This window comes from Bufo gargarizans, chromosome 2, assembly GCF_014858855.1.
Source record: "Bufo gargarizans isolate SCDJY-AF-19 chromosome 2, ASM1485885v1, whole genome shotgun sequence".
NCBI classification, from domain to species: domain Eukaryota; kingdom Metazoa; phylum Chordata; class Amphibia; order Anura; family Bufonidae; genus Bufo; species Bufo gargarizans.
The window spans coordinates 644,416,360-644,441,576 of NC_058081.1; the positions used below are offsets into that span (position 1 = coordinate 644,416,360).

General features: G+C 41.8%; 1 protein-coding gene across 1 annotated transcript in view; it reads right to left on the reverse strand.

Annotated features, from left to right (window-relative positions):
- Positions 1-25,217, reverse strand: part of LOC122928884 (PR domain zinc finger protein 2-like) — a 207,841-nt gene that overhangs the window by 152,965 nt on the left and 29,659 nt on the right. The window contains 2 exon segments of the mRNA XM_044282179.1: positions 5,448-5,551; positions 20,468-20,585. Of these exon segments, the coding sequence (XP_044138114.1) occupies positions 5,448-5,551; positions 20,468-20,585 (222 nt within the window).

A 25,217-nucleotide genomic window follows, 5' to 3' on the forward strand; every position in this document is an offset into this window, starting at 1 on the left:
GCTTCGCTCGGGTATATTTAATCTATTTTATTTAATGTCTGTGTGTGTCGTTAAAAGATATCAACACTATCCACCATAACAGTGACATTTACAGCACCCCGCCCCCTTAACAGTGACCTCCACAGCCCCCACCCTTTAACATTGACCCCCCCCCACAGTGCCCCATCCCTTAAAATTGGACCTCCACAGCAGCCTTAACTTTGACCTTTACAGCAGCCTTCCCCTTTAACAGTGAGTTTCACAGCATACCACCCTCTTGACAGTGACCTCCACAGGGGCCCGCCCCCTTAACAGGGGCCTTTACAGCAATCTGCCCCTTAACACTGACCTCCATAGGAGGACCAATACCTTAACTGTGACCTCCACAGCAGTCTGCCCTTAGGGTGGCCAGAGATCCAGTTTTAGGCCGGACAGTCTGGCTTTGACTCCCTGTCCTCCATCTGGTGTAGGGCCTGGATGGATACATGGATGTCCTTTTGAAAAGCGCACTCTCATAAAGCAACACTATACTGTCTGAGTGTGAGCTGCAGGAAGAAAGTCACCCTCCCTCCCACCTCTGCAGCTGACAGAAGTAAATTTTTCACCTAATTTTTTTACATACCAGGAGTGGGAGGGGCGTGGCCTAACCAGATCGGGGCGTGGCTTAGCGGGACCTAGAGGTTGATTTTTAACTTCAATTTTAAATTCTTGTCGGCTGAGAGGGAGAGGCGTGGCCCAACGGGATTGGGGGCGTGTCCTTTTGAACAGCTCAGTCTAAGACAGCAGCACTGTGCTGTCTGAATGTGAGCTGCAGGGAGCTGTGAGCAGCTTGCAGAAGTTGATTTTTAACTTCATTTTTTCAATCCCTGTAGGCTTAGAAGTGGGAGGAGGCGTGGCCTAACTGAATCGGGGGCGTGGCCTAGAAGTTGATTTTTAACTTCATTTTTTCAATACCTGTCAGCTAAGGAGTGGGAGGGACGTGGGCTAACCAGATCAGGGGCGTGGCTTGGGGGCGGGGTTTTAAGTTTGTCTTTTAAGGGTGGAGATATTGTGGCAGGGGGCGTGTCTGGGCTCCTTCCTGCAAGAGTGACGCCCCTCTGGGCACCTTACTGGCACATTTGCATTTCAAATAAACTGGATTTTCAGAGGATAAAAACAACTTTTGCTGGAATAAAGGCACATCTGGAAATAAGGTACTAAGTGCTATTAGGCCATGGCTTTACTTCAATAGCTATTATCCTGTGACAGATTTCCTTTAAAGCTCTCCTACAGCAGTGAAGATAAATGGCTGGGTTGTTATGGAAACCTGGAGTAAAACTGTATCTGGAGACTGGAGGACCTATGAGCTTCTATTGGCTGATAATAGTCATGTGACCAAGCTTCTATTGGCTAATGCATTTTTTGGGAATATCTCAGGAACGGTACGTCCTACAGAGCTGAGACTTGTTCTAAAACTCGGACACCTGATGTACCTGTGTGCCAAATTTCGTGATTGTTAATGCGATGGTGCGGATTCATTTAGCGGACATACACACACACACACACACACACTCCGCTTTATATATTACATATATATATATATATATATATAATGTACAATTATGTTACTCATGAGATCAATGGGACATGGTAGGTGGCATATTATCAAATATTCTGGATTATCAGACAACTCTATAACACTCACTTGTAATGGAACATTCAGGAATTCACCGCAGGATATTAAGACAAGAATATGCAGTAACAACTTCCTATAAAATCTCATTGACAATATACAGTGCATTCAGAAAGTCTTCCGACCCTTTCATTTGTGCTAAAATAAAATAAAAAGTTCAAGGTTTTCCCCATCATTCTGCACTCAATACCTCAAAATGAGAAAGTAAAAACAGAAAGTTAGAAATCTTTCCTAATTTATTGAAAAGTAAAAACTAAAATCTTGTATTGAGTATTCAGACCCTTTACTCAGGACTTAGTTGAAGCACCTTGGGCAGTGATTACAGCCCCCAGTCTTCTTGGGTATGATGGCACAGGCTTTGAACACCTGGATTTGGTGATTTTCTACCATTCTTCTCTGCAGATCCGCTCAAGCTCTGTCAGGTTGGATGGGACAGTCGGTGGACAGCAATTTTCAGGTGTCTTCAGAGATATCCAATAATGTTGAAGTCAAGGTTCTGGCTGAGCCACTCAAGGACATTCACAGGGTTGTGCCTAAGCCACTGCTGTGTTATCTTGGCTGTGTGCTTAGGGTCATTGTCTTGTTGGCAGGTAAACCTTTGGCCCAGTCTGCGGTCCAGGGCACTCTGGATCAGGTTTTCATTAAGGATATTTCTGTATTTTGCTCCTATCAGCTTTCCCTCAACCCTGACCAGTCTCCCTGTCCGAGACACTGAAAAACACCCTCACATCATGTTGCTGCTGCCACCATGCTTCACTGTAGGCAGGGTATCGGGCAGTGCCTGGTCTCCTGACCCAACAATTAGAATTAAGTGCAAAGTTCAATCTTGGTTTCATCAGACCAAAGAATATTATTTCTCACAGTCTGAGTCATTTAGGTACTTTTTTGCAGACTTTCATGTCTTTTACTGAGAAAAGGATCTTAACTGGTCACTTTGCTACAGTCCTGATCGAAAGTTTAAGACCACTTGAAAAATGGCAAAAAATCATATTTTACATTGTTGGATCTTAACAAGGTTCCAAGTAGAGCTTCAACATGCAACAAGAAGAAATGAGAGTGAGACAAAACATTTTTTGAGCATTCAATTAATTGAAAATAACGATTAAACTGAAACAGGCAGTTTTTCAGCTGATCCAAATTTTAGGACCACATGCCTTTAAAAGGCCAAATCTGTGCAAAATGTGGATTCATTGTCATTTTCTGTCAGGTAGTCACACGTTGTGATGGCAGAGGCAAAAAAAACTCTCCCTTTTTGAACATGGTCGGGTTGTTGAACTGCATAAGGCTACTTTCACACCTGCGTTCGCTGTCTCTCACAGTGCGCCATCGCTGCTGAGGTGGGATGCAGTAAGACAGTCATTTGGAATTTCTTAAATGATCCAGAGGGTTATGGAACAAATAAGTCAAGTGGAAGACCCAAACAAAATGTCACCAGCACTGAGCCGGAGGATCCAATTGGCTGTCCGTCAAGACACTGGACAATCCTCGACCCAAATTAAGGCCCTTACTGGTGCTGACTGCAGCCCTATAACCATCGGAGACTGAAGGGCTTCAAAAACAAAAAACGTCTTCAAAAGACCTCGTCTCCTTTAACGCCACAGAACTGCTCGTTTGGACTTTGCAAGAGAGCACCAAACATGGGACATTCAAAAGGTGGAAGAAATTTTTATTCTCTGATGTGAAAAAATTTAAACCTTGATGGTCCTGATGGTTTCCAATGTTACTGGCATAACAAGCAGATCCCACCTGAGATGTTTTCTACGCGCCACAGTGGAGGGGGCGCCATAATGGTCTGGGGTGCTTTTTTCCTTCAGTGGAACAATGGAGCTTCAGGAAGTGCAGGGGCGTCAAACGGCCGCTGGCTATGTCCAGATATTGCAGAGAGCATTCCTCATGACTGAGGGCCCTCGTCTGTGTGGTAACGACTGGGTTTTTCAACAGGACAACGCTACAGTACACAATGCCCGCAGGACAAGAGACTTCTTCCAGGAGAATAACATCACTCTTTTGGCCCATCCTGCGTGTTCCCCTGATCTAAATCCAATTGAGAACCTTTAGGGATGGATGGCAAGGGAAGTTTACAAAAAATGGACAACAGTTCCAGACAGTAGATGGCCATCTTCACCACTTGGAGAAATGTTCCCACTCACCTCATGGAAACGCTTGCATCAAGCATGCCAAAACGAATTTTGGAAGTGATAAACAATAACGGCGGAGCTACTCATTACTGAGTTCATGTTTGGAAGTTGGATTTCTGTTTTGGGGGGGGGGGGTTTAGTTTTTTTTTTTGGGAGGTGTGGTCCTAAACTTTTGATCAGCTGAAAAAACAGCCTGTTTCAGTTTATTCGTTGTTTTCATTAAATTGAATGCTCAAATTTTTTTTTGTCTCACTCCCATTTCTTCTTGTTGCATGTTGAAGCTCTACTTGGAACCTTGTTAAGATCTAGCCATGCTAAATATGATTTTTTTGCCATTTTTTAAGTGGTCTTTTGATCAGGACTGTATAAAGCCCATATTGGTGGAATGTTGCAATAAGAGCTGACCTTCTAGAACTTTCTCCCATTTGCACACAGGATCTTTGAAGCTTATCCAGAGTGAACAATGGGTTCTAGGTCACCTCTGTTACCAAGGCCCCCCCCCCCCCCCCCCCAATTGCTTAGTTTGGTGGGGTGGCCAACTATATGAAGAGTCCTGGTTATCACTTTCTCATTATGGGGTATTGAGTGCAGATTGATAGGGGAAAACTTGATTTTTTTTTTTAACACAAGGCAGCAACATAACATGTGAAAGAAAATTAAAGGGATCAAAGACTTTCCAAATGTACTACAACTAGAAATGTGCAAACTGGTGAAATTTTTTTTTCTTCATGGTAAATTTTCCATTGTGGAATCGTAGTTCCCCCATAGAAAATAATGAAGGTTGAAACACATATTAATATGTTACCATTTAGGACCCATCACATTATATGTTTAAAAATCATAAATAAGAAATGTGTTTATAGGAGTAAGTGACAATTTCTAATCAGGACTAGAGATGAGCAAATTTCTTAAAATTAATAATGATTTGGCGAATTTGGCAATAAATTCAGTTCCAGTCCGAACGGTCAGTCAGTGCTTTTTCATAATAAGATTTTTTACCTATTGCTTATGTCCCCACATAATTCTTCTCTTTAAGAGACATGCAAGCCAGTCTTCTTTCCCAAAAAGAAAGGAAAACGGAGTGCCTCATATCAGGAATCCAGCTCTTTCTGGGTAACTACGCTTTTAAAGAGCTGAGTAAAAAAAAATTGCTTTGCTGCCTGAGAGGCATTGGTTGCGATACGGTTTCTCCTTATGGAGAACACCAAGTACACATGAGGAGTATTGTAAGCCAATCAATGCTCCTCTGTGGTTCTGCAAAAAATATATGAGAATTAAAACCTCTTACATCTGCTGGCATCAGAAAAGCTTGGCTAATTCGAAAGTTAACTTGAATATCTTTCCCAAAAACCCAGTGGTATATTGCCTGGCCTAGAATACTCCGCACACATACTACACTTACTAGGCGCTCTTCAGAGAAAGAGCACCAATATCCCATGGATATAAATTGCCCAGGAACCAAGAATAGCATACTAGGCTCAACCCCCCTTGTCTCTATCTACATATGAGACCACAGAGTGTGTTATATACCAGGGCGATTGGAGCATATTTGATTCACCCAAAAAGAATTACAATAAATTTGGGTTTGAAGAATTGATTTGCTCATCTCTAATCAGGACCCCTCAGAAGACCCGCAGTATAACTAAAGACAATCCTACCTCCCACATGTAGACATTGTTCTTCACTTGAGAACGCTTTTTCTTCTCTCCAACAAAAGGCCCAAATTTCTTTCCTCTTGGAAGCTGCTTTCTGGCCCAGATACCTAAAATAATAGTGGTTAGTGGTTGTCATATTTTCAACTTGATATCTGTCCTGATATTACCTCCATTACTACATGACTGCAACTTACTAATATACTTTGCATTATAAGACATACACATTCTCAAGGTCTCTGCATGCGCAGCCGCCCTCCATTTCTATGGAGCCGCCAAAAATAGCCGAGCACTGGCTTGGCTATTTCCGTCTGCCCCATAGAAATTAATGAGAACAGGGGCCGCGCGTGTGCGGTGTGCTCCCATTCACTTCTATGGGAGCAGCGCTTGGTGGTGGACGGACCCCGGGTAATCCGGGGTCCTCCAGCTACAGCTCTCCCTGCTTCGTTCTCATTGTAGGTGTGGGTCCCAGAGGTGGGGGACGCACCTATCATACAATGAGGGCATATCCTAACGATATGCCACCATTGTATGTGATGGGAATACCCCTTTAAAAGAAACCTGTCACCTCCAAAATGCATGTAAACCCGCCAGCAGTACCTCAGGGTAGCTCGCAGTGTGATACTCATCATACTTTTCATCCTGCAGTCCGATGCTGCTAAGGTCAGAAAACAAATCTTTTATCCTCCGTCCGTGCTAATTTGCATGTCAGCTTGAGGTCAAGGGGACAGCCGCCTCCTTGCTTCAAGTCAAGGTAACCACGCCACCTCTTGCCTTTGAGTGACAGCCTGCAATTCGGCTTTGCTTTCCAAAGTCTCACACATATGCGGTGCCCTCTGTTTTACTGCGTGATCCCATGTCAGGACATGCTATTTTTATAGAGCAGGTTGTTACAGATGCGATGATATCAAAAATTTGTCTACTTTCTTTGTTTGTTTCACTTTTACATAATAAAGCGCTTTTGAAAAAAAAAAATATATAATTTTTACAGAATTTTTACTGAAAGCCATAGTTTATTTTTTATTTTTTTGGGCGACTGTCTTATGTAGGGGCTCACTTTTTTCTTTATGAGACGACAGTTTGATTTGTACTACTTTAGGGTGCATATGACTTTTTGATCACATGATATTACACTTTTTGTGATGTAAGGATTGTTTTTTACACCATTTTTTTTTTTTTTACGGTGTTCACCTTAGGGATTAGATCATGTGATATATTTATTCAGCAGGTCGTTACAGACTTTTTTTTATTTATTTAAGTTTTACACAATAAATGCCTTTTTGAAACAAAAAAAAATATATGTTTCAGCCTCTCCATATTCTGAAAGCCATATTTTTTTTATTTTTCGCCCGATTGTTTTATGTAGGGGCTCATTTTTTGCGGGATGAGGTGACGGCTTGATTAGTACTTTTTTGGGGGGCAGATGCCTTTTTGATTGCTTGGTGTTGTACTTTTTGTGATGTAAGGAGACAAAAAAAAATATTGTTTTAGCACAGTTTTTATTTTATTTTTGTCTACAGCGTTCAGGTGAAGGGGTGGATCATGTGATATTTTCATAGAGCCGGTTGTTACGAATGTGGCAATACCCAATATGTCTGTTTTTTGTTGTTTTTTTTACAATTTTATGATTTATTTGGGGAAATGTAATTTTTTTTTACTGAAACAATTTTTTTTTGTATTATGAAAAACACTTTTTTTTACCTCTTATTTTTGTCCCACACTGGGACTTTAACTTCTGGGGTTTGATCCCCTCTGCAATGTATTACAATACTAATATTATTATATATACATACATACATACACATACATACATACATACATACATATACACAGTACAGACCAAAAGTTTGGACACACCTTCTCATTCAAAGAGTTTTCATTATTTTCATGACTATGAAAATTGTAGATTCACACTGAAGGCATCAAAACTATGAATTAACACGTGGAATTATATACATAACAAAAAAGTGTGAAACAACTGAAAATATGTCATATTCTAGGTTCTTCAAAGTAGCCACCTTTTGCTTTGATTACTGCTTTGCACACTCTTGGCATTCTCTTGATGAGCTTCAAGAGGTAGTCACCTGAAATGGTTTTCACTTCACAGGTGTGCCCTGTCAGGTTTAATAAGTGGGATTTCTTGCCTTATAAATGGGGTTGGGACCATCAGTTGCGTTGTGGAGAAGTCAGGTGGATTCACAGCGGATAGTCCTACTGAATAGACTGTTAGAATTTGTATTATGGCAAGAAAAAAGCAGCTAAGTAATGAAAAACGAGTGGCCATCATTACTTTAAGAAATGAAGGTCAGTCAGTCTGAAAAATTGGGAAAACTTTGAAAGTGTCCCCAAGTGCAGTCACAAAAACCATCAAGCGCTACAAAGAAACTGGCTCACATGGAAAGGAAGACCAAGAGTCACCTCTGCTGCGGAGGATAAGTTCATCCGAGTCACCAGCCTCAGAAATCACAGGTTAACAGCAGCTCAGGTTAGAGATCAGGTCAATGCCACACAGAGTTCTAGCAGCAGACACATCTGTAGAACAACTGTTAAGAGGAGACTGTGTGAATCAGGCCTTCATGGTAGAATATCTGCTAGGAAACCACTGCTAAGGACAGGCAACAAGCAGAAGAGACTTGTTTGGGCTAAAGAACACAAGGAATGGACATTAGACCAGTGGAAATCTGTGCTTTGGTCTGATGAGTCCAAATTTGAGATCTTTGGTTCCAACCACCGTGTCTTTGTGCAACGCAGAAAAGGTGAACGGGTGGACTCTACATGCCTGGTTCCCACCGTGAAGCATGGAGGAGGAGGTGTGATGGTGTGGGGGTGCTTTGCTGGTGACACTGTGGGGGATTTATTCAAAATTGAAGGCATACTGAACCAGCATGGCTACCACAGCATCTTGCAGCGGCATGCTATTCCATCCGGTTTGCGTTTAGTTGGACCATCATTTATTTTTCAACAGGACAATGACCCCAAACACACTTCCAGGCTGTGTAAGGGCTATTTGACCATGAAGGAGAGTGATGGGGTGCCTGAACCCAATCGAGATGGTTTGGGGTGAGCTGGACCGCAGAGTGAAGGCAAAAGGGCCAACAAGTGCTAAGCCTGACAGGGCACACCTGTGAAGTGAAAACCATTTCAGGTGACTACCTCTTGAAGCTCATCAAGAGAATGCCAAGAGTGTGCAAAGCAGTAATCAAAGCAAAAAGGTGGCTACTTTGAAGAACCTAGAATATGACATATTTTCAGTTGTTTCACACTTTTTTGTTATGTATATAATTCCACATGTGTTAATTCATAGTTTTGATGCCTTCAGTGTGAATCTACAATTTTCATAGTCATGAAAATAAAGAAACCTCTTTAAATGAGAAGGTGTGTCCAAAATTTTGGTCTGTACTGTATATACACACACACACACACACACATACTACGGATGAGTGAATAGACTTCGGATCATAAGAGCTAATACATTCTAATACTATCTATCACATATACACACCAGAGACTGTTATATACCAATTTTCAGGGAGCATATCTGATTCGAGTAGAATCAATTCGGACCCAAATAAATAAAAAAAATCATTTGAGGCAAAACAATATCATCAGTATACAATTCTGCCCTGTCTGGCTGTCATCAGTACAATATCAGTGGTGAGCGCTGACAGCGTATGTGTGATCTGCATGCCTGACACACTTGTAATACCCCCAATTGGCATTACAACTCCTACACCCTGCTTCTATCTGTAAATGCTAATATAATGTCTTATGCATTTATTTCCAGGTCCCTAGACACTGTGCATTTATAATAATGTTATGTAATTGTTCATGTAATGTGCCTGGTTCACCAGCAGGTGGCAGAAACTATGGCAGAGCTACACTTAGAGAGAATGGAACTCACCATTCCATTCTTTCCTCCTTTCTTGGTAAGAAGTGGGCCAGTCCTGTTTGCTACCAGAAGAAGGTAGGGAGTTCTGGTGTGTTCTGGTTGAGACTATGTTGTAGCTGCCAGGATTCTAACCTATTCTCCAGAGTCAGACTACAGACAGAAGTTGCAGCATCCTGCAGAAGCAGAGATTCCATTTAAGTCTGTGAGTACAGCAGAGCCAAAGAGAAACCGATGTAGCAGAGTTGAGATTGTTTGCCTGCTAGAGTTAATGCTACAGCCTGCTGGAACCAAGATAAAGTCTGTAAACTGTTTGGAGAAATGTTTATGCAAAGTAAAGCTGCCATTGAACTTCATCACAAGGTCTGGACTCAAATATTTCTTCAAATCCCTCAATTGTTCACCCTATTTGTCTGCTTCATAGCCAACGCCTCGGGTTCCATCGTATCTAGGTAGGAGCACCGTGACACGTGTACAAAACATTAAGGGACATTATAGGCCACCCTATATCACTCAGCCATTCCTACAAATGGGTACCAACAGCATTTCTTAAAGGGACTCCATCCCGTTGTTGCTTCATTGCAACTGGCATCACAAAACACTTATCTCATCTTAAAGTGACCCCTTGCGGACCACTGTTGTAGCACACTGACTAACTAGCTGCCGGGAAATGCAGGAGATCACTGCCCAATCTCCTGCACCTCCTGGTGCACCAGGCGTACCGGTACACTGTCAGCGCTCACCACTGACACTGCATACATATCAACCAAACAGGTGGCAGTCTTCACTGATCAGTACTGCGCTGTGCTCAACAGCAAAGATGGGTTTTCCTTGGCAACTCACTATGAAAATATAACTTCAGAGGTAGTTTTGTAAAAGAAATGTACAAAAACACAGTGGCCCTGATTTATCACGCCTTCACTCCAGAATTCTGGCTTCAAAAAGTCGCAAAATAGGGCTTTTTTTGATTTTTTTCACTTTCACTCTTACGCACAATTTTACGATTTTTTGCAATTTTACACTACTCACTCCAGTTTTGTTATGTGGGTGGGAAAGTGGGTGTGATTATGTTAATGAGCTTCACTCCCAATTTATTATTTATCATCTCACTCCAGGAGGAGGGTGGAGAAGAAAAACTGGAGGTACTTCTCTCGACAGAAGTGTTAGGTCTAAGGATAAGCCCAATTTATCAAACAACATGTGACATTTGATAAATGTGGCATAAGGTACTCAAACGCAGACCCAAGCCACACAGACTTCATATATTCCTCTCACGATAAATCCCCCCATAAAGTATATTGCAAAAATAACCAAAATCACTGGCCCTACAAATAAAAAAAAAAAAAAAAGAAAGAATAAATTAAATGACAGTTACACTTTAACAGGAACACACTTGTTTATATCGAGGGGCTTAAAATCCATAGAGACCTAATGTCTCACAGCTGAGAGTTTGCTACAGTTATATCCAGTCTAGACGATCCCCTCTGAACAGCCTCGGCTCCAGGCTGGAGCACTTTAATTACATGGATACATTGTGGTTAATTATCAGGACAGCAGGTTTACAAGTTGTTGTTTTATAGCTTTTTAAAAATGGCTACAAGCAAACGCATCAAAAACGCACACGTTTTTTACCATGAATGCTGTACTCGCGGAAGCAAATATCATCTACAGGTGCAGCCCAGTAATTAGTAGTGATCTGCTTGTCAATCACCCTGCCGGACCGCATTGTGTACGGGAAGCCTTAATTCAACGTGGCGACTGCCTATGCAGTTTTTACAGATGAAACAGGTTCCTTTAACATGTTTGTTCACCTTTGAACAGCTTTAATACGACCCCACAGTACAGATAGACCCACAGTGGTAATCATACTTACCTGATCCCCGCCACAGGGTTCCGGTTCAATCACTGCAACGCCGACTACAGGTCCCAGGTGTCCCCACATCAACATCGGGTCAAATGACCACTGCAGCCAGTGACTGGCTGCAGCGGTGATATTTCACTCATGCGGCACATGATTCAGTGATGTGCCACATGGGTTACCACTACGCCTAGTCATTGACTCCAGTGGTCATGTGACCCTGTGGCTAACTGGATGGTGAGACGGTCCCTGCACAGCAGAGATGGAGCTGGAACCCTTTGGCGGGGATCAGCTTACTCTGATTACCACCATGGGTCCAGCCATGCTGTGAAGTATGTAGAAAAGACGTACAAAGGTAAACAACCCCTTTAAAAAAAAAATAAAAAAATAGTCACAGTACAAATGCATGTATTTTTGATGCCCTTTACAATGCATTTTTACATTATAGCAATATGTAAATGCTGGTAAGATACTTGGCTTACAGAAGATTAGATACAGTTGTAGCAAACTCTCAGCTGTGAGCGGGACTACATCCGGATGAATGCAGACTCCGCTCTTCCATACATAAGAAAAACACAAGAGATTATATTTGTTGGTTGAGTTTTTCTTTTTTGGTGGAAATTTAATTTGTCAGACTAGGCTAAACCCAGCAACGTCTACATGCTAGTCGCCATCCTCGATGCACTTTGATAACGTCTAGATTAGTGGGAATCTTAGGTCCATAGGTCACAAAACTTTTCCAATAAACAAAGTATATTTTAGCTATGCCCAGATTCATCCCTTTAAAGGGGTTTCCTGCCACTTAGATATTATTGGCCTATTCTCAGGATAGGTCACCAATATCAGATCACTGATGGTCCACACCCAGCATTCCCCACTGATCAGCTGTTTCGGGAAGGAAACTATACAGTGGATGGAAGGCTCCGTCCACTATGTCGTTTCCAGTAATGGTAATGGTCATCTGAATGGCAGCTGAACTGCAGTGGATGTGCTTCTGGTTCTGTCCACGGTATAGGTCCTGCTGCTGGCATCTGCCCAACACAGCTAATCAATATCTAAGTACAGGAAGACCTCATTAAAGGGAACCGGTTATCAACTCTATGCTGACCTCACTGAGGGCAGCATAAAATAGTGACGGACATGCTGATGTCAGCGATGTGTCACTCATGAGCTAATAGTAGGTGGTTGCTGAGAACCAACATCATAATCACTGCAGCCCAGGCCTTGAGAAGAGTCCAGTCTACCTGAGAAGAGTCCTGGTTATACATAATCTCCTGCTCTCTCGCCATCTGCTGTTCTCTCCTAGACATCAGTTCTCTCCTAGACAGAAAGGGAGAAAACTAGGTATTAGACTGTCGGACATCAGCAGGGGAGCAGGAGAGCAGGAATCCATGAATAACCAGGACTCTTCTCAGGTGGCCGTATCTTCGAAATCGGTCGGCACTGTGTGAAACGAGTGCTCAGTCAGAGGGTCGGTTACCCATATATCAAATTGAATCAAAAGACCAGCACTCCAAAGTTGCTGATGCGGTGAGTTTATTAGTCACACATTACATTCGTGACGCGCGTTTCGGAAAACGTAATGCCTTTCTCAAACTGTGTTACTGTGGCTATGACAGAGTAAGGCCCCATTCACACGTCTGCAATTTCGTTCCGCATTTTGCGGAACGGAATTGCGGACCCATTCATTTCTATGGGGCAGCACGGTGTGCTGCCCGGATACGGAATTGCGGACCCGCACTTCCGGGTCCGCAATTCTATTCCCGAAAAAAAAAAGAACATGTCCTATTCTTGTCCACAATTGCGGACAACAATAGGCATATTCTATTAGTGCCGGCGATGTGCGGTCTGCAAAATGTGGAACGCACATTGCCATGTCCGTGTTTTGCGGATCTAATACAGCAGTTTAAATAGACCACCCAATGTCACATGATGCTTACGTCACGTTGCCTAGGCAATCATGCAACCAGAATGAATCACACCCGGCAGAATACACATTAAGATGATCAGCTGTGGCAGAGGGTAAGCGTCACAGGAAAGATCGCATCCCTTTAGTTGTGCTGAAAAAACTAAATCAGATGTAAGTAAAATCACAGGAAACTATTCAGAGCGTATTCCCTATTGAGTCCTTTAGGTTCTAGTGTCCCAAATCGATGTATCCAGTACGCCTCTCTTCTCATGAGGAGTTCAACCCTGTTGCCCCCACGTCGGGGTAGTAGTACCTCTTCTGAAATCTGAAATCTGAGTTGCGCAATATTTTGTTTGAGTGTATGGAAATGGTAAGGGATTGGTAAAAGTGTATTACCCTTTCGTAAAGTCGACTTATGTTTGCTGAAGCGATCCTTCATGCGCATTTCAGTCTCCCCTACATAGGCAAGTCCACACGGACATTTAAGAACATAAATAATACAGTTGCTATCACGTGTGAAGTGTCCCCGTATTCCGATCTGTTCCCCTGTGAGTGGATGAGATATGCATTGTCCTTTTCTGACGCTGGAGCAGTGTATGCAGTTGAGGCAAGGGAAAGTGCCATTTTTGGCTGTGGATAAAGCGTTAGTTGCAATGTCCCTTTTTTGCTGCCTATATCTGCCCTGACAATCTTGTCTCGTACATTGCCCGCTCGTTTATAGCACATCATCGGGGGAATTTTCAGTTCTTCCACCATGCGGTAAGATCTCTTAATTATATCCCGATGCTTATTGATCACAGATCGCCCTCTATTCATCCAAGGATGGTACTTAACAATCAGGGGAAAACGTTTAAGTTGTATTTGCGATTTATCTGCTATGGGGGAAGATGAATCCAACCAGTAATACGCTGGCCTCCATCCCTTTTAATGGAGGCCAGTGTATTACTGATCTATTCACTAAAAGTACTGACCGGAATAGCTTATTGCTTTATAACAGTAATCACCCATCAGCAATTTTCCCAATTTAAAAGGGTAAATAGGATAGTAAGTGACCCCGTGAAGTCTGACTCCATGAAATAACACCCAGGTTCAAGGAGCGGGGATATCCCGCACAACTATTAGCAGCGAGTGAGGTTGGATTCATCTTTCCCCATAGCAGATAAATCGCAAATACAACTTAAACGTTTTGCCCTGATTGTTAAGTACCATCCTTGGATAAATAGAGTGCGATCGGGATATAATTAAGAACTGAAAAATCCCCCGATGATGTGCTATAAACGAGCGGGCAATGTACGAGACAAGATTGTCAGGGCAGATATAGGCAGCAAAAAAGGGACATTGCAACAAACACCAATTACCAATCCCTTACCATTTCCATACACTCAAACTAAATATTGTGCAACTCAGATTTCAGAAGAGGTACTACTACCCCGACGTGGGGGCAACAGGGTTGAACTCCTCATGAGAAGAGAGGCGTACTGGATACATCGATTTGGGACACTAGAACCTAAAGGACTTAATAGGGAATACGCTCTGAATAGTTTCCTGTGATTTTACTTACATCTGATCTTGTTTTTTCAGCACAACTAGAGGAATGCGATCTTTCCTGTGACGCTTACCCTCTGCCACAGCTGATCATCTTAATGTGTATTCTGCCGGCTGCGATTCATTCTGTTTGCATGATTGCCTAGGCAACGTGAAGGTCTTCTCAGGTGTCCGTGACTCTTTTCCAGGCCCAACAACGATTGTGATATTGGTTCTCGGCAACCACTTACTTTTTACTTACAAATGACAGACCGCTGAAATCATTTCGCCTGTCTCTACTTTATTCTGTCGTTAGTATGGGGAGCATAAAGCTGATGACCGGTTCCCTTTAATACTTTGTAAGAACAGTTACAATATCTAACCACTAGAGGCCTCCAGTGATTGCAAAACCAAAAACTAAGTCCTGGAGCATCTATCATAAGCTCAATTGCTTTTCGGAATGTGTCTTCTGCAGTGTCGGACCGGGTTGTCTAGGGTCCACCAGTAAAATTCATTCTGGGGGCCCGCTGTACAGTTACATGCAAATATTATCTACTCATACAGTGGCAGGCAGCAGCAAGACTCTACAAGGTAACCGATTATAGGGGACCCCTGCAGTGACTTTGTCAAAGCAGGTCCCTGGCGAAAGAGTATACTGTCTACCATAAGTCTGCACCTAGAAGTCAGTCCGTTAATCTACCCAATTTTTATGTGAACATATACTGGTTGAGATGCTGTATGCTGCCTATCTATGTGTAGTGCAGTGTACTGTGTCATGTGCTACTCATGCAGGGAATGGGGGACCAGGGGACCAAATTACCCAAGGGCCCACTGGGGGAGTGTCACCTGTTCCCCTGTGGGCCTGTCTGAGCCTGGTCTTCTGTGTCAGTTTACTGTATGTGCTGGAGAAGCTTATGGCATATCTGTTAAACTGACCCACAGGCCCGGATTACACTGACTGTGCTAAAAGAATGTTCTTTTGCCCCCATTCAGGGCCATCCGGCAGGGTTACTGTATTTATGCCGAAAGGAATTGTGTGGCAGACTTCGCTACTCTATGAAGAGACCTCCATCACACAGTATACCTATGGGGGACGGATGCCACCCAGCTTTATGGGTCTGTCTAACAGGGCTCCTGTGCTGCAGAAGGTGCAGTCTCATGTCTGCGCTGAGCTGTGTATTGTATATGGTGAGTGATGCAAAACCAAGGACAGTAGCATAACTACAACTGACTAGGCCCCACAGCAAATTTTTGAATGCCCCCCCCCACCCCAGCAATTTCTTCGCAACCCCCAACTCACGTCTAATTCCTACTCCTGTGTCTAGTCAAGACTGAGCTCTTAGACAAGGCCCGGCAGCCACTCCGTCCGATTACTACAGTGTCACTGTATATAATGTCATTGTATAATACTGTTGAGGGGGCCCTGACAATAAAATCTTTTAGTCTTCCTACTAAAGGGATAAGTCTCGTGCATGCGCGGTGCGCTCCTGTCTCCGGCTGCCGTTGTCAGCAGAGTTTCAGCAGCGCACTGCGCATGCGCAAGACTTATGCAATCTCAGCTGCACTGCAGGCTGTCAATCTAACAAAAGAGGGGACGGTTAGGGGGCGTGCTTACCTTGACTTGAAGCAGGGAAGCCGCTGCCCCCTTGACTATAAGCTGACCGGCGAGATAGCGCTGATGGAGCTTAAAACATTGTTTTTTGAATCTCTGGAGCATCAGATTACCGGATCAAACATATGATTATTAACAGACTGGGGGCTACTATGAGGTAATGCTGGCGGTTTAAATATGCGTTTTTTGAGGTGACAGGTTCCCTTTAAACATAATAGAGAATGATAGATTAGAAAAGGAGTATATTTTTATCGTAAGGGTCGTCTAGTTTACAAAGACCTCAGGATAGGCCATAACCATCTGATCAGAGGGGCTCATACAACCTGCATCCCCGCCAATCAGCTGATCTGCAGTAGTTCCAGAGCTGGAACTGCACAGCTCCGTCCATTGTGTAGTAGATGGACCTGGTTACTGCAGTGCTCCTGCCATTCACTTCATTAGGACCAGCTTCCTGCATTACAAAGTACACACTCTATAGTAAGAACAGGAATGGCAATAGTAACAGGTCCCACCAGTTCATCTCCGATGTTCTGAGGACTACCATGTGCTGGGGGTGTTTATTTCCACAGTCGTAGCCCGTTGTGTCTAATGAGTCCTTTTTCAACGATTTGGTAAAGGCCCTTTTTCATGGGCCAAGGAACGGGGCAACTATCGGGAATGAGCACTTCTGTGAATGTTCATTCCTGATAATTGCCAGTGCAACTGTGCCATCCATTACCCGACAGATAGACAGACAAAACACTCATCAGTTGGTGAACACATCTTGCGGCACATATCGTTTGCGAGCGGCACATTGTCATGTGTTACCAGGGATGTGCTGCTGGCAAACAATGGGAGCTCTACAAGGAGGAGCGATCACAGTGGCGATTGTTCATCCCCATATAGAGGATTTTAAAGCAGCTATCATCAACAACCAGCCAATGATCAGGAATGAACGGTTCATTCTTGATCACTGCGTATGCACTGTTACCTGTCAGTACTGAAATAAATGTGTAAATATGATCCAACAGAAATACTTCTGATTAAGGCTAAGTTGACATTTGCGTTTGTGGCAACTTTCTCAGATTTAAAGGGTTTGTCCTGAAGTTATCTATCCTGTTCATTGCATAGATCATAAAAAAATAACAATGCAATTTACATGAATAGTGAATAGTTACGACATTTCCTTAGATAGTATGGGGGCACCTCGTGTTCAAAGTGTATAGCTATGTGTGCGTCCACCTAATGACCTGGGTGCAAAGCATCAATAGAAATAGCTTTCTGCCCTGCTTGTGACAAAAGGTGCAGAGATTGTGCAGTAGTATGGCAGTGTAGCTGAGAAAAACCCTTTTGCATGGGAAATAAAACCAGACTATATTTTCAGCTGCCAGAGGAGGAAGGAGACTGATTTTGTCCCACAGCCTACCACCAACAGCATAGATAATCAGCATCCAAGGTATCTTTTATGCCAGAAACAGCCCAGGACGGTAGGCAGTGCTGTTCTTGTCATTAAAACCAACCACATCACACCCCATTACAAGTCAATGCAGCCAGTTGGACACTGTTGGGAGCCTCACATGGTATAATTTAGGTGCTGTTTGCATTTCCACACTTTTCAGTCAGGTTTCCATTGCTTTTTGACATATAAATGGCTCATAATGGACCCGACATATCTATCATGGATCCCTTAAAAACAGAAGTGATGAAAACATGACCATGGGAACTAAACGTTAGTGAAACCAAAGAGAAAGACCTGTCAATGAAAACATGCTAGAGGCGTTCTCCACGACTACTACAGAACAACTCCATAGGTGAGAGAAGCAAATAAATTCTAAAATAATCAGATTCATCACAAATTTTTTTTGTATTCTTCTTTCAAACGTATCCGAAGTTTTGGCGATATGCTTCAATGGAATTGCACATAATGGCGCCCAACATTTTACTTTTAAAATTTTGTACACTAGTAAGGGAAACAGGGCATGAAGATGGAAGATCACATGACCCGATGCAGGGCCCCGACAGGCGGGCTTACCCACAATACTTTGCAGTCTGCCTGACAGCCAATCAGAATAGAGGATATCGGCTGGTGGTCTATCAGGCTTTATGCTAGCTCTGAAGCACAGACGGCATTGTGAGCTCAGCCACTAATGTAACAGGATATGCCTGCCATGTCTCTGACAGACATCAATTAGACACATAAGCCAGCCATTTAGGGTCTCGCAGGGACAGTGTGGGGATTGTGAAGAACATTAAAGGGGCTGTCTCACTTCAGTAAGTGGCATTTATCATGTAGAGAAAGTTAAGACAAGGCACTTACTAATGTATTCAATTTATCCATCACATTATACACTGCTCGTTTCCATGGTTACAGACCACCCTGCAATCCAGCACTGGTGGTCATGCTTACACACTATAAGCAAAAGCGTCAGCCTCTCTGGTGGCTGGGACCATGGGAGCACACATAGGCTAGCGCTTTATCCTATAGTTTGCAAGCACGACCACCACTGATGGATTGCAGGGTGGTCGTAACCGTGGAAATGAGCAGTGTATAATGTGATGGAAAAATGAATACAGCCAGCAAAGGAAGCAATATGGATAATAACAATACATTAGTAAGTGGTTTGTATTAACTTTCTCTACATGATAAATCTGACTTACTGAAGTGAGACAACCCCTTTAAGGCTACTTTCACACTCGCGTTTGGTGCGGATCTATCATGGATCTGCACAAATGCATTCGTTCAGATAATACAACCGCATGCATCCGTTCAGAACAGATCCATTTGTATTATCTTTAACATAGCCAAAACGGATCCCTCTTAAACACCATTGAAAGTCAATGGGGGACAGATCGGTTTTCTTTTGTGCCATATTGTGTCAGTCAAAACGGACTCGTCCCCATTGACTTACATTGTGTGTCAAGACGGATCCGTTTGGCTCAGTTTCGTCAGACGAACACAAAAACGCTGCAAGCAGTGTTTTGGTGTCAGCCTCCAAAGCAGAATGGAGGCGGAACGGAGCTTGTACTGAAGGCATTATCTCAGTGCTATTTAGTAAATCTGAGGTCGGGTAGGGACACACGTGAAAAATCATTATAATTCCATGCAATCCTGTCAAAAGTTTATGTCCATAGGAGGAAATCATACTCCCACGTGAAGTGTGTTTCAAGCAGTGGACACACTCATCTGAAATTAATCTTCGTTTACTGTGTTTCTGTAGCAAGGGCTGAAGCTGTTCATAACTTAAAGTGTTGCATTGCACAAGACATGAACTTCTTAGGCCCCTTGCAGACGAGCGTGTCCGGATTAGGTCCGGATGTGTTGCGGATGCGTTCAGTGAAAACTGCGCGATTTCGCAAGCAAGTTCATTAGTTTTATTTGCGATCGCGTTCAGTTGTTCAATTTTTATCGCGCATGTGCAATGATGCGTTTTTCACACAGGTGATAAATAACTCAATGTTTACAAACACCATCTCTTAGCAACCATCCGTGAAAATCGCATCTGCATTTGCTTGCGGATGCAATGCGTTTTTCACGCAGCCCCAGTCACTTCTATGGGGCCAGCGTTGCGTGAAAAAGGCAGAATATAGAACATGCTGCTATTTTCATGCAATGCACAAGTGATGCGTGAAAACCAACGCTCATATACACAGCCCCATTGAAATGAATGGGTCCGGATTTAGTGCGGGTGCAATGCGTTTGCATCACGCATTGCACCCGCGCGGAATACTCGCTCATGTGAAAGAGGCCTAAGAAAGCAGTACTCATTTTTTTTATGTGAAGTAGCCAGCCTTTTTGTCCAAAAACCTGTTGCAAAGCTTCTACAGTTCTTAAGTGTGCAACAGGCATATTTCCCAGCATACAGTGCACAACTGCCCATTTTTCTTTCCAAAAACCTGTTGCAAAGCTTCTACGTTCATACGTGTGCAATAAGCGTATTTTGGTGAGTTGACAGCAGTGTATTTACTACTCCTGTCAATGGGTTAAAGAGTTTAAAAGGGGAGAGAGAAAAAAAGCTTAAATAAAAATAAAAAAGAGAAAAGAACAAGAGAGAAAATTTTTTTTTTTTTTAAGTGTTTCATACACATTTTCAGGCCAATTGGAGCAGATTCGTCTCTGGTAGAATCGATTGAAACCCAAATCGATTTTTCTGACCGAGTTGTTCAAGAAGTTTGTTGTGTCAACTTTATAGTGTTGCAAAAAGCTATTAATCAGAGTAATGTTTAAAAAAATAAAATAAAATCACTGCAATTGACTTACCCAGTCGCAACTTATTAACAGCAGAGGGAGCGAGCACTACTTCCTCAGGAAGCCCTCTATGAACATGTTCAGGCACCTCAGCCAGTGTCTCCGCTACCTCTGGAGGAGTTACTGCATCCTACAAGTCAAAGTACAACAGACTTGAGAAATCACCATCTCTAAACATGAAACATTTCATTACAAAGCACACAATATGCACACGAGATTGTCCAAATCAGGTCACACTGTGTAGAGAGACCATTAGCGTTGAGCGAATAGAAGTTCATAAAGTGAACTTCGTTCCAAATATAAGGGAAAATTCGATTCGCCGCAAAGAGGAATTTCCTCGTGCTTCGTGATATTGGAATAAATTTTCCCTAAAATAGCTGTTAAAAAAATAATACATTTCATACTCGCCTTATCCATTTGCGCGCAAAGAGTCCGCCGTGGCCATCTTGATTAAAAATCCCCCGTGATTGTGCGCTGTGAACGTTACCACGCCAGCCGTGATGATGTCATCATGCACCAGGCAAGATTTTGCATTGGATCTTCAATCAAGATGGCCACGGCGAACTCTTCGCGAGCAAATGGATAATTTTTTTTATTTATTTTTTAACAGATTAACCCCTGACAAGCCTTAGTAGCCATCTCAAATGCCCCGATCAGCGATTAACGTGGCATCTGAGGGGTTCAATGATAGGGGGCGGCACAGTCGCCGTTCGCGGTCATTGCGCCCGCTACTCACAAAGAAATGCGCTTTGTGACAAAGTAATTCGTCACAAACCAAATTTGTATGTGAAATCTAGCGAAGCAGCCAAATCAAATTTTTTAGAACTTCGCTCCTCTCTAGACACAATCAATAAGAGGAACAGGAATGGCAATGCATAGTTAGAAAAGATGCTCCGGCATTTTTATTTTATAATGGGAATAATAGCATTTACTAAAACAGACATGTGAGGAGGGCGGATCGGTCATCTTTAATTAGACTTAAAGGTAAACTCCATTATTGTGCTACATATTTCCCACACAATACCATTTAAATCTCCATCGAATACTGAATATCTTTGTAAATCCTACACCTTACTTACCTTGTACAACTTTTTAATGATACGCTCTTTCATACTGCACCCGAGAACGAACTCAATTAATAATTCTGCTGTTACTGGGGAGCAGTGCATTGTGGGAGCAGGAGTGGCACGGTTACATTTACGCCAAGTCACATGACTGTCTGCAGAGAGCAGATAAACCACACCCAGCAGAATTTACTTTCACTTTGGTTGTGATATCAAGGAAACAACAAATAGCTCAGAATCAGTACGAGATAAGCGGAAGGAAATAGTCACCAAGCCGCTCAACATTTTCTGTAGATTATAACCCCTTCAACCCCGGGCCTGTTTTCACCTTCCCGCCCAGGCCATTTTTTGCAAATATGACATGTGTCACTTTGTGGTGATAACTTTAAAACGCTTTTACTTATCCAGGCCATTCTGAGATTGTTTTTTTGTCACATATTGTACTTCATGACAGTGGTAAAAATAAGTAAAAAAAGAAAAACATTTTTAGTCATAAAAATACCAAATTGACCCAAAAATGTTTAAAATTTGCAAATTTCAATTTCTCTACTTTTATAATAGATAGTAATACCTTCAAAAATAGTCATTACTTTACATTCCCAATATATCTACTTCATGTTGGGATTATTTTGAAAAGGACATTTTTTTTTTTTGGGACGTTAGGAAGCAAATTTCCAAAACCCACTTTTTAACCCCTTAAGGACTCAGCCCTATTTCAAATCTGACCAGTGTCACTTTAAGCGCTGATAACTTTAAAACGCTTTGACTTATCCAGGCCATTCTGAAACAGTTTTTTCGTCACATATTGTACTTCATGACACTGGTAAAATGAAGTTAAAAAAAAATTCATTTTTATTTATAAAAAATACCAAATTTACCAAAACAATTAAAAAAAATTGCAAATTTCCAAGTTTCAAATTCTCTACTTCTATAATACATAGTAATACCTCCAAAAATAGTTATTACTTTACATTCCCCATATGTCTACTTCATGTTTGGATCATTTTGGCAATGATATTTTATTTTTTGGGGATGTTACAAGGCTTAGAAGTTTAGAAGCAAATCTTGACATTTTTCATAAATTTTTAAAAACCCAATTTTTAGGGACCAGTTCAGGTCTGAAGTCACTTTGCAAGGCTTACATAATAGAAACTTGACCCATTCTATAAACTACACCCCTCAAGGTATTAAAAACTAATTTTACAAACTTTGTTAACCCTTTAGGTGTTCCACAAGAATTAATGGAAAATAGAGATACAATTTCAAAATTTCACTTTTTGGGCAGATTTTCCATTTTTTTTTCCAGTTACAGAGCAAGGGTTAACAGCCAAACCAAACTCAATATTTATGGCCCTGATTCTGTAGTTTACAGAAACACCTCATATGTGGTCGTAAACCGCTGTACAGGCACACGGCAGGGCGCAGAAGGAAAGGAATGCCATACGGTTTTTGGAAGGCAGGTTTTGCTGGACTGTTTTTTTTTACACCATGTCCCATTTGAAGCCCCCCTGATGCACCCCTAGAGTAGAAACCCCATAAAAGTGACCCAAAGGAACTCCATATGGTTTTTGGAAGGCAAATTTAGCTGAACTGGTTTTAAGATGCCATGTCCCATTTGAAGCCCCCTTGATGCACCCCCTACAGTAGAAACTCCAAAAAGCGACCACATTTTGTAAACATACGGGATAAGGTGACAGTTTTATTGGTACTATTTTGGGGTACATATGATTTTTTTATTGCTCTATATTACTTTTTTTGTGAGGCAAGGTAACAAAAAAAAGGGATGTTTTGGCACCATTTTTATTTTTTATTTTTACAGCGTTTAACCGAGGGATTAGGTCATGTAACTTTTTTATAGAGCAGATTGTTGCACACGTGGCGATACCTAATATGGATACTTTTTTATTTTTTTCACTTTAGCACAATAATAGAAGTTTTGAAGCAAAAAAATAATCATATTTTAGTGTCTCAGTCTGAGAGCCATAGTGTTTTTATTTTTTGACAGACTATTTTGGGGGGCATACGCCTTTTTGATCACTTGCTGTTGCAATTTTTGTGATGTAATGTGACAAAAATAGCTTTTTTTTTTTTTTACATTTTTTTTTTTTTTTTTTTTTTTTTTTTTACGGTATTCACCCGAGTGGTTAGGTCATGTGATATTTTTATAGAGCTGTTTGTTACGGATGTGGCCGTACCTGATATGTATACTTTTTCACTTTAGCATAATAATAGCAGTTTTGACACATGTCTCCATGTTCTGAGAGCTATATTTTTTTTTAGTTTTTTGGGCGATTGTCTTAGGTAGGGGCTTATTTTTTGCGGGATGAGGTGACGGTTTTATTGATACCATTTTGGGGGGGGGCATACGCCTTTTTGATCGCTTGGTGTTGCACTTTTTGTGATGTAAGGTGACAAAAATGGCTTTTTTTTTTTACACAGTTTTTATTTTAATTTTTTTATGGTGTTTATCAGACAGGGTGGATCATGTGATATATTTAACCACTTAAGGACCACAGGTTTATACCCCCCTAGTGACCAGGCCCTTTTTTACAAATCGGCACTCCACAACTTTAGCGGTTTATTGCTCGGTCATGCAACTTACCACCCAAATGAATTTTACCTCCTTTTCTTCTCACTAATAGAGCTTTCATTTGGTGGTATTTCATTGCCGCTGACATTTTTACTTTTTTTGTTATTAATCGAAATTTAACGATTTTTTTTGCAAAAAAATGACATTTTTCACTTTCAGCTGTAAAATTTTGCAAAAAAAACGACATCCATATATACATTTTTCGCCAAATTTATTGTTCTACATGTCTTTGATAAAAAAAAAATGTTTGGGCAAAAAAAAAAATGGTTTGGGTAAAAGTTATAGCATTTACAAACTATGGTACAAAAATGTGAATTTCCGCTTTTTGAAACAGCTCTGACTTTCTGAGCACCTGTCATGATTCCTGAGGTTCTACAATGCCCAAACAGTAGAAAAACCCCACAAATGACCCCATTTCGGAAAGTAGACACCCTAAGGTATTCGCTGATGGGCATAGTGAGTTCATAGAACTTTTTATTTTTTGTCACAAGTTAGCGGAAAATGATGATGATTTTTTTTTTTTTTTTTTTTTCTTACAAAGTCTCATATTCCACTAACTTGCGACAAAAAATAAAAAATTCTAGAAACTTGCCATGCCCCTCACGGAATACCTTGGGGTGTCTTCTTTCCAAAATGGGGTCACTTGTGGGGTAGTTATACTGCCCTGGCAATTTAGGGGCCCAAATGTGTGAGAAGAACTTTGCAATCAAAATGTGTAAAAAATGACCGGTGAAATCCAAAAGGTGCACTTTGGAATATGTGCCCCTTTGCCCACCTTGGCAGCAAAAAAGTGTGACACATCTGGTATCGCCGTACTCAGGAGAAGTTGGGGAATGTGTTTTGGGGTGTCATTTTACATATACCCATGCTGGGTGAGAAAAATATCTTGGTCAAATGCCAACTTTGTATAAAAAAATGGGAAAAGTTGTCTTTTGCCAAGATATTTCTCTCACCCAGCATGGGTATATGTAAAATGACACCCCAAAACACATTCCCCAACTTCTCCTGAGTACGGCGATACCAGATGTGTCACACTTTTTTGCTGCCAAGGTGGGCAAAGGGGCACATATTCCAAAGTGCACCTTTCAGATTTTGCAGGCCATTTTTA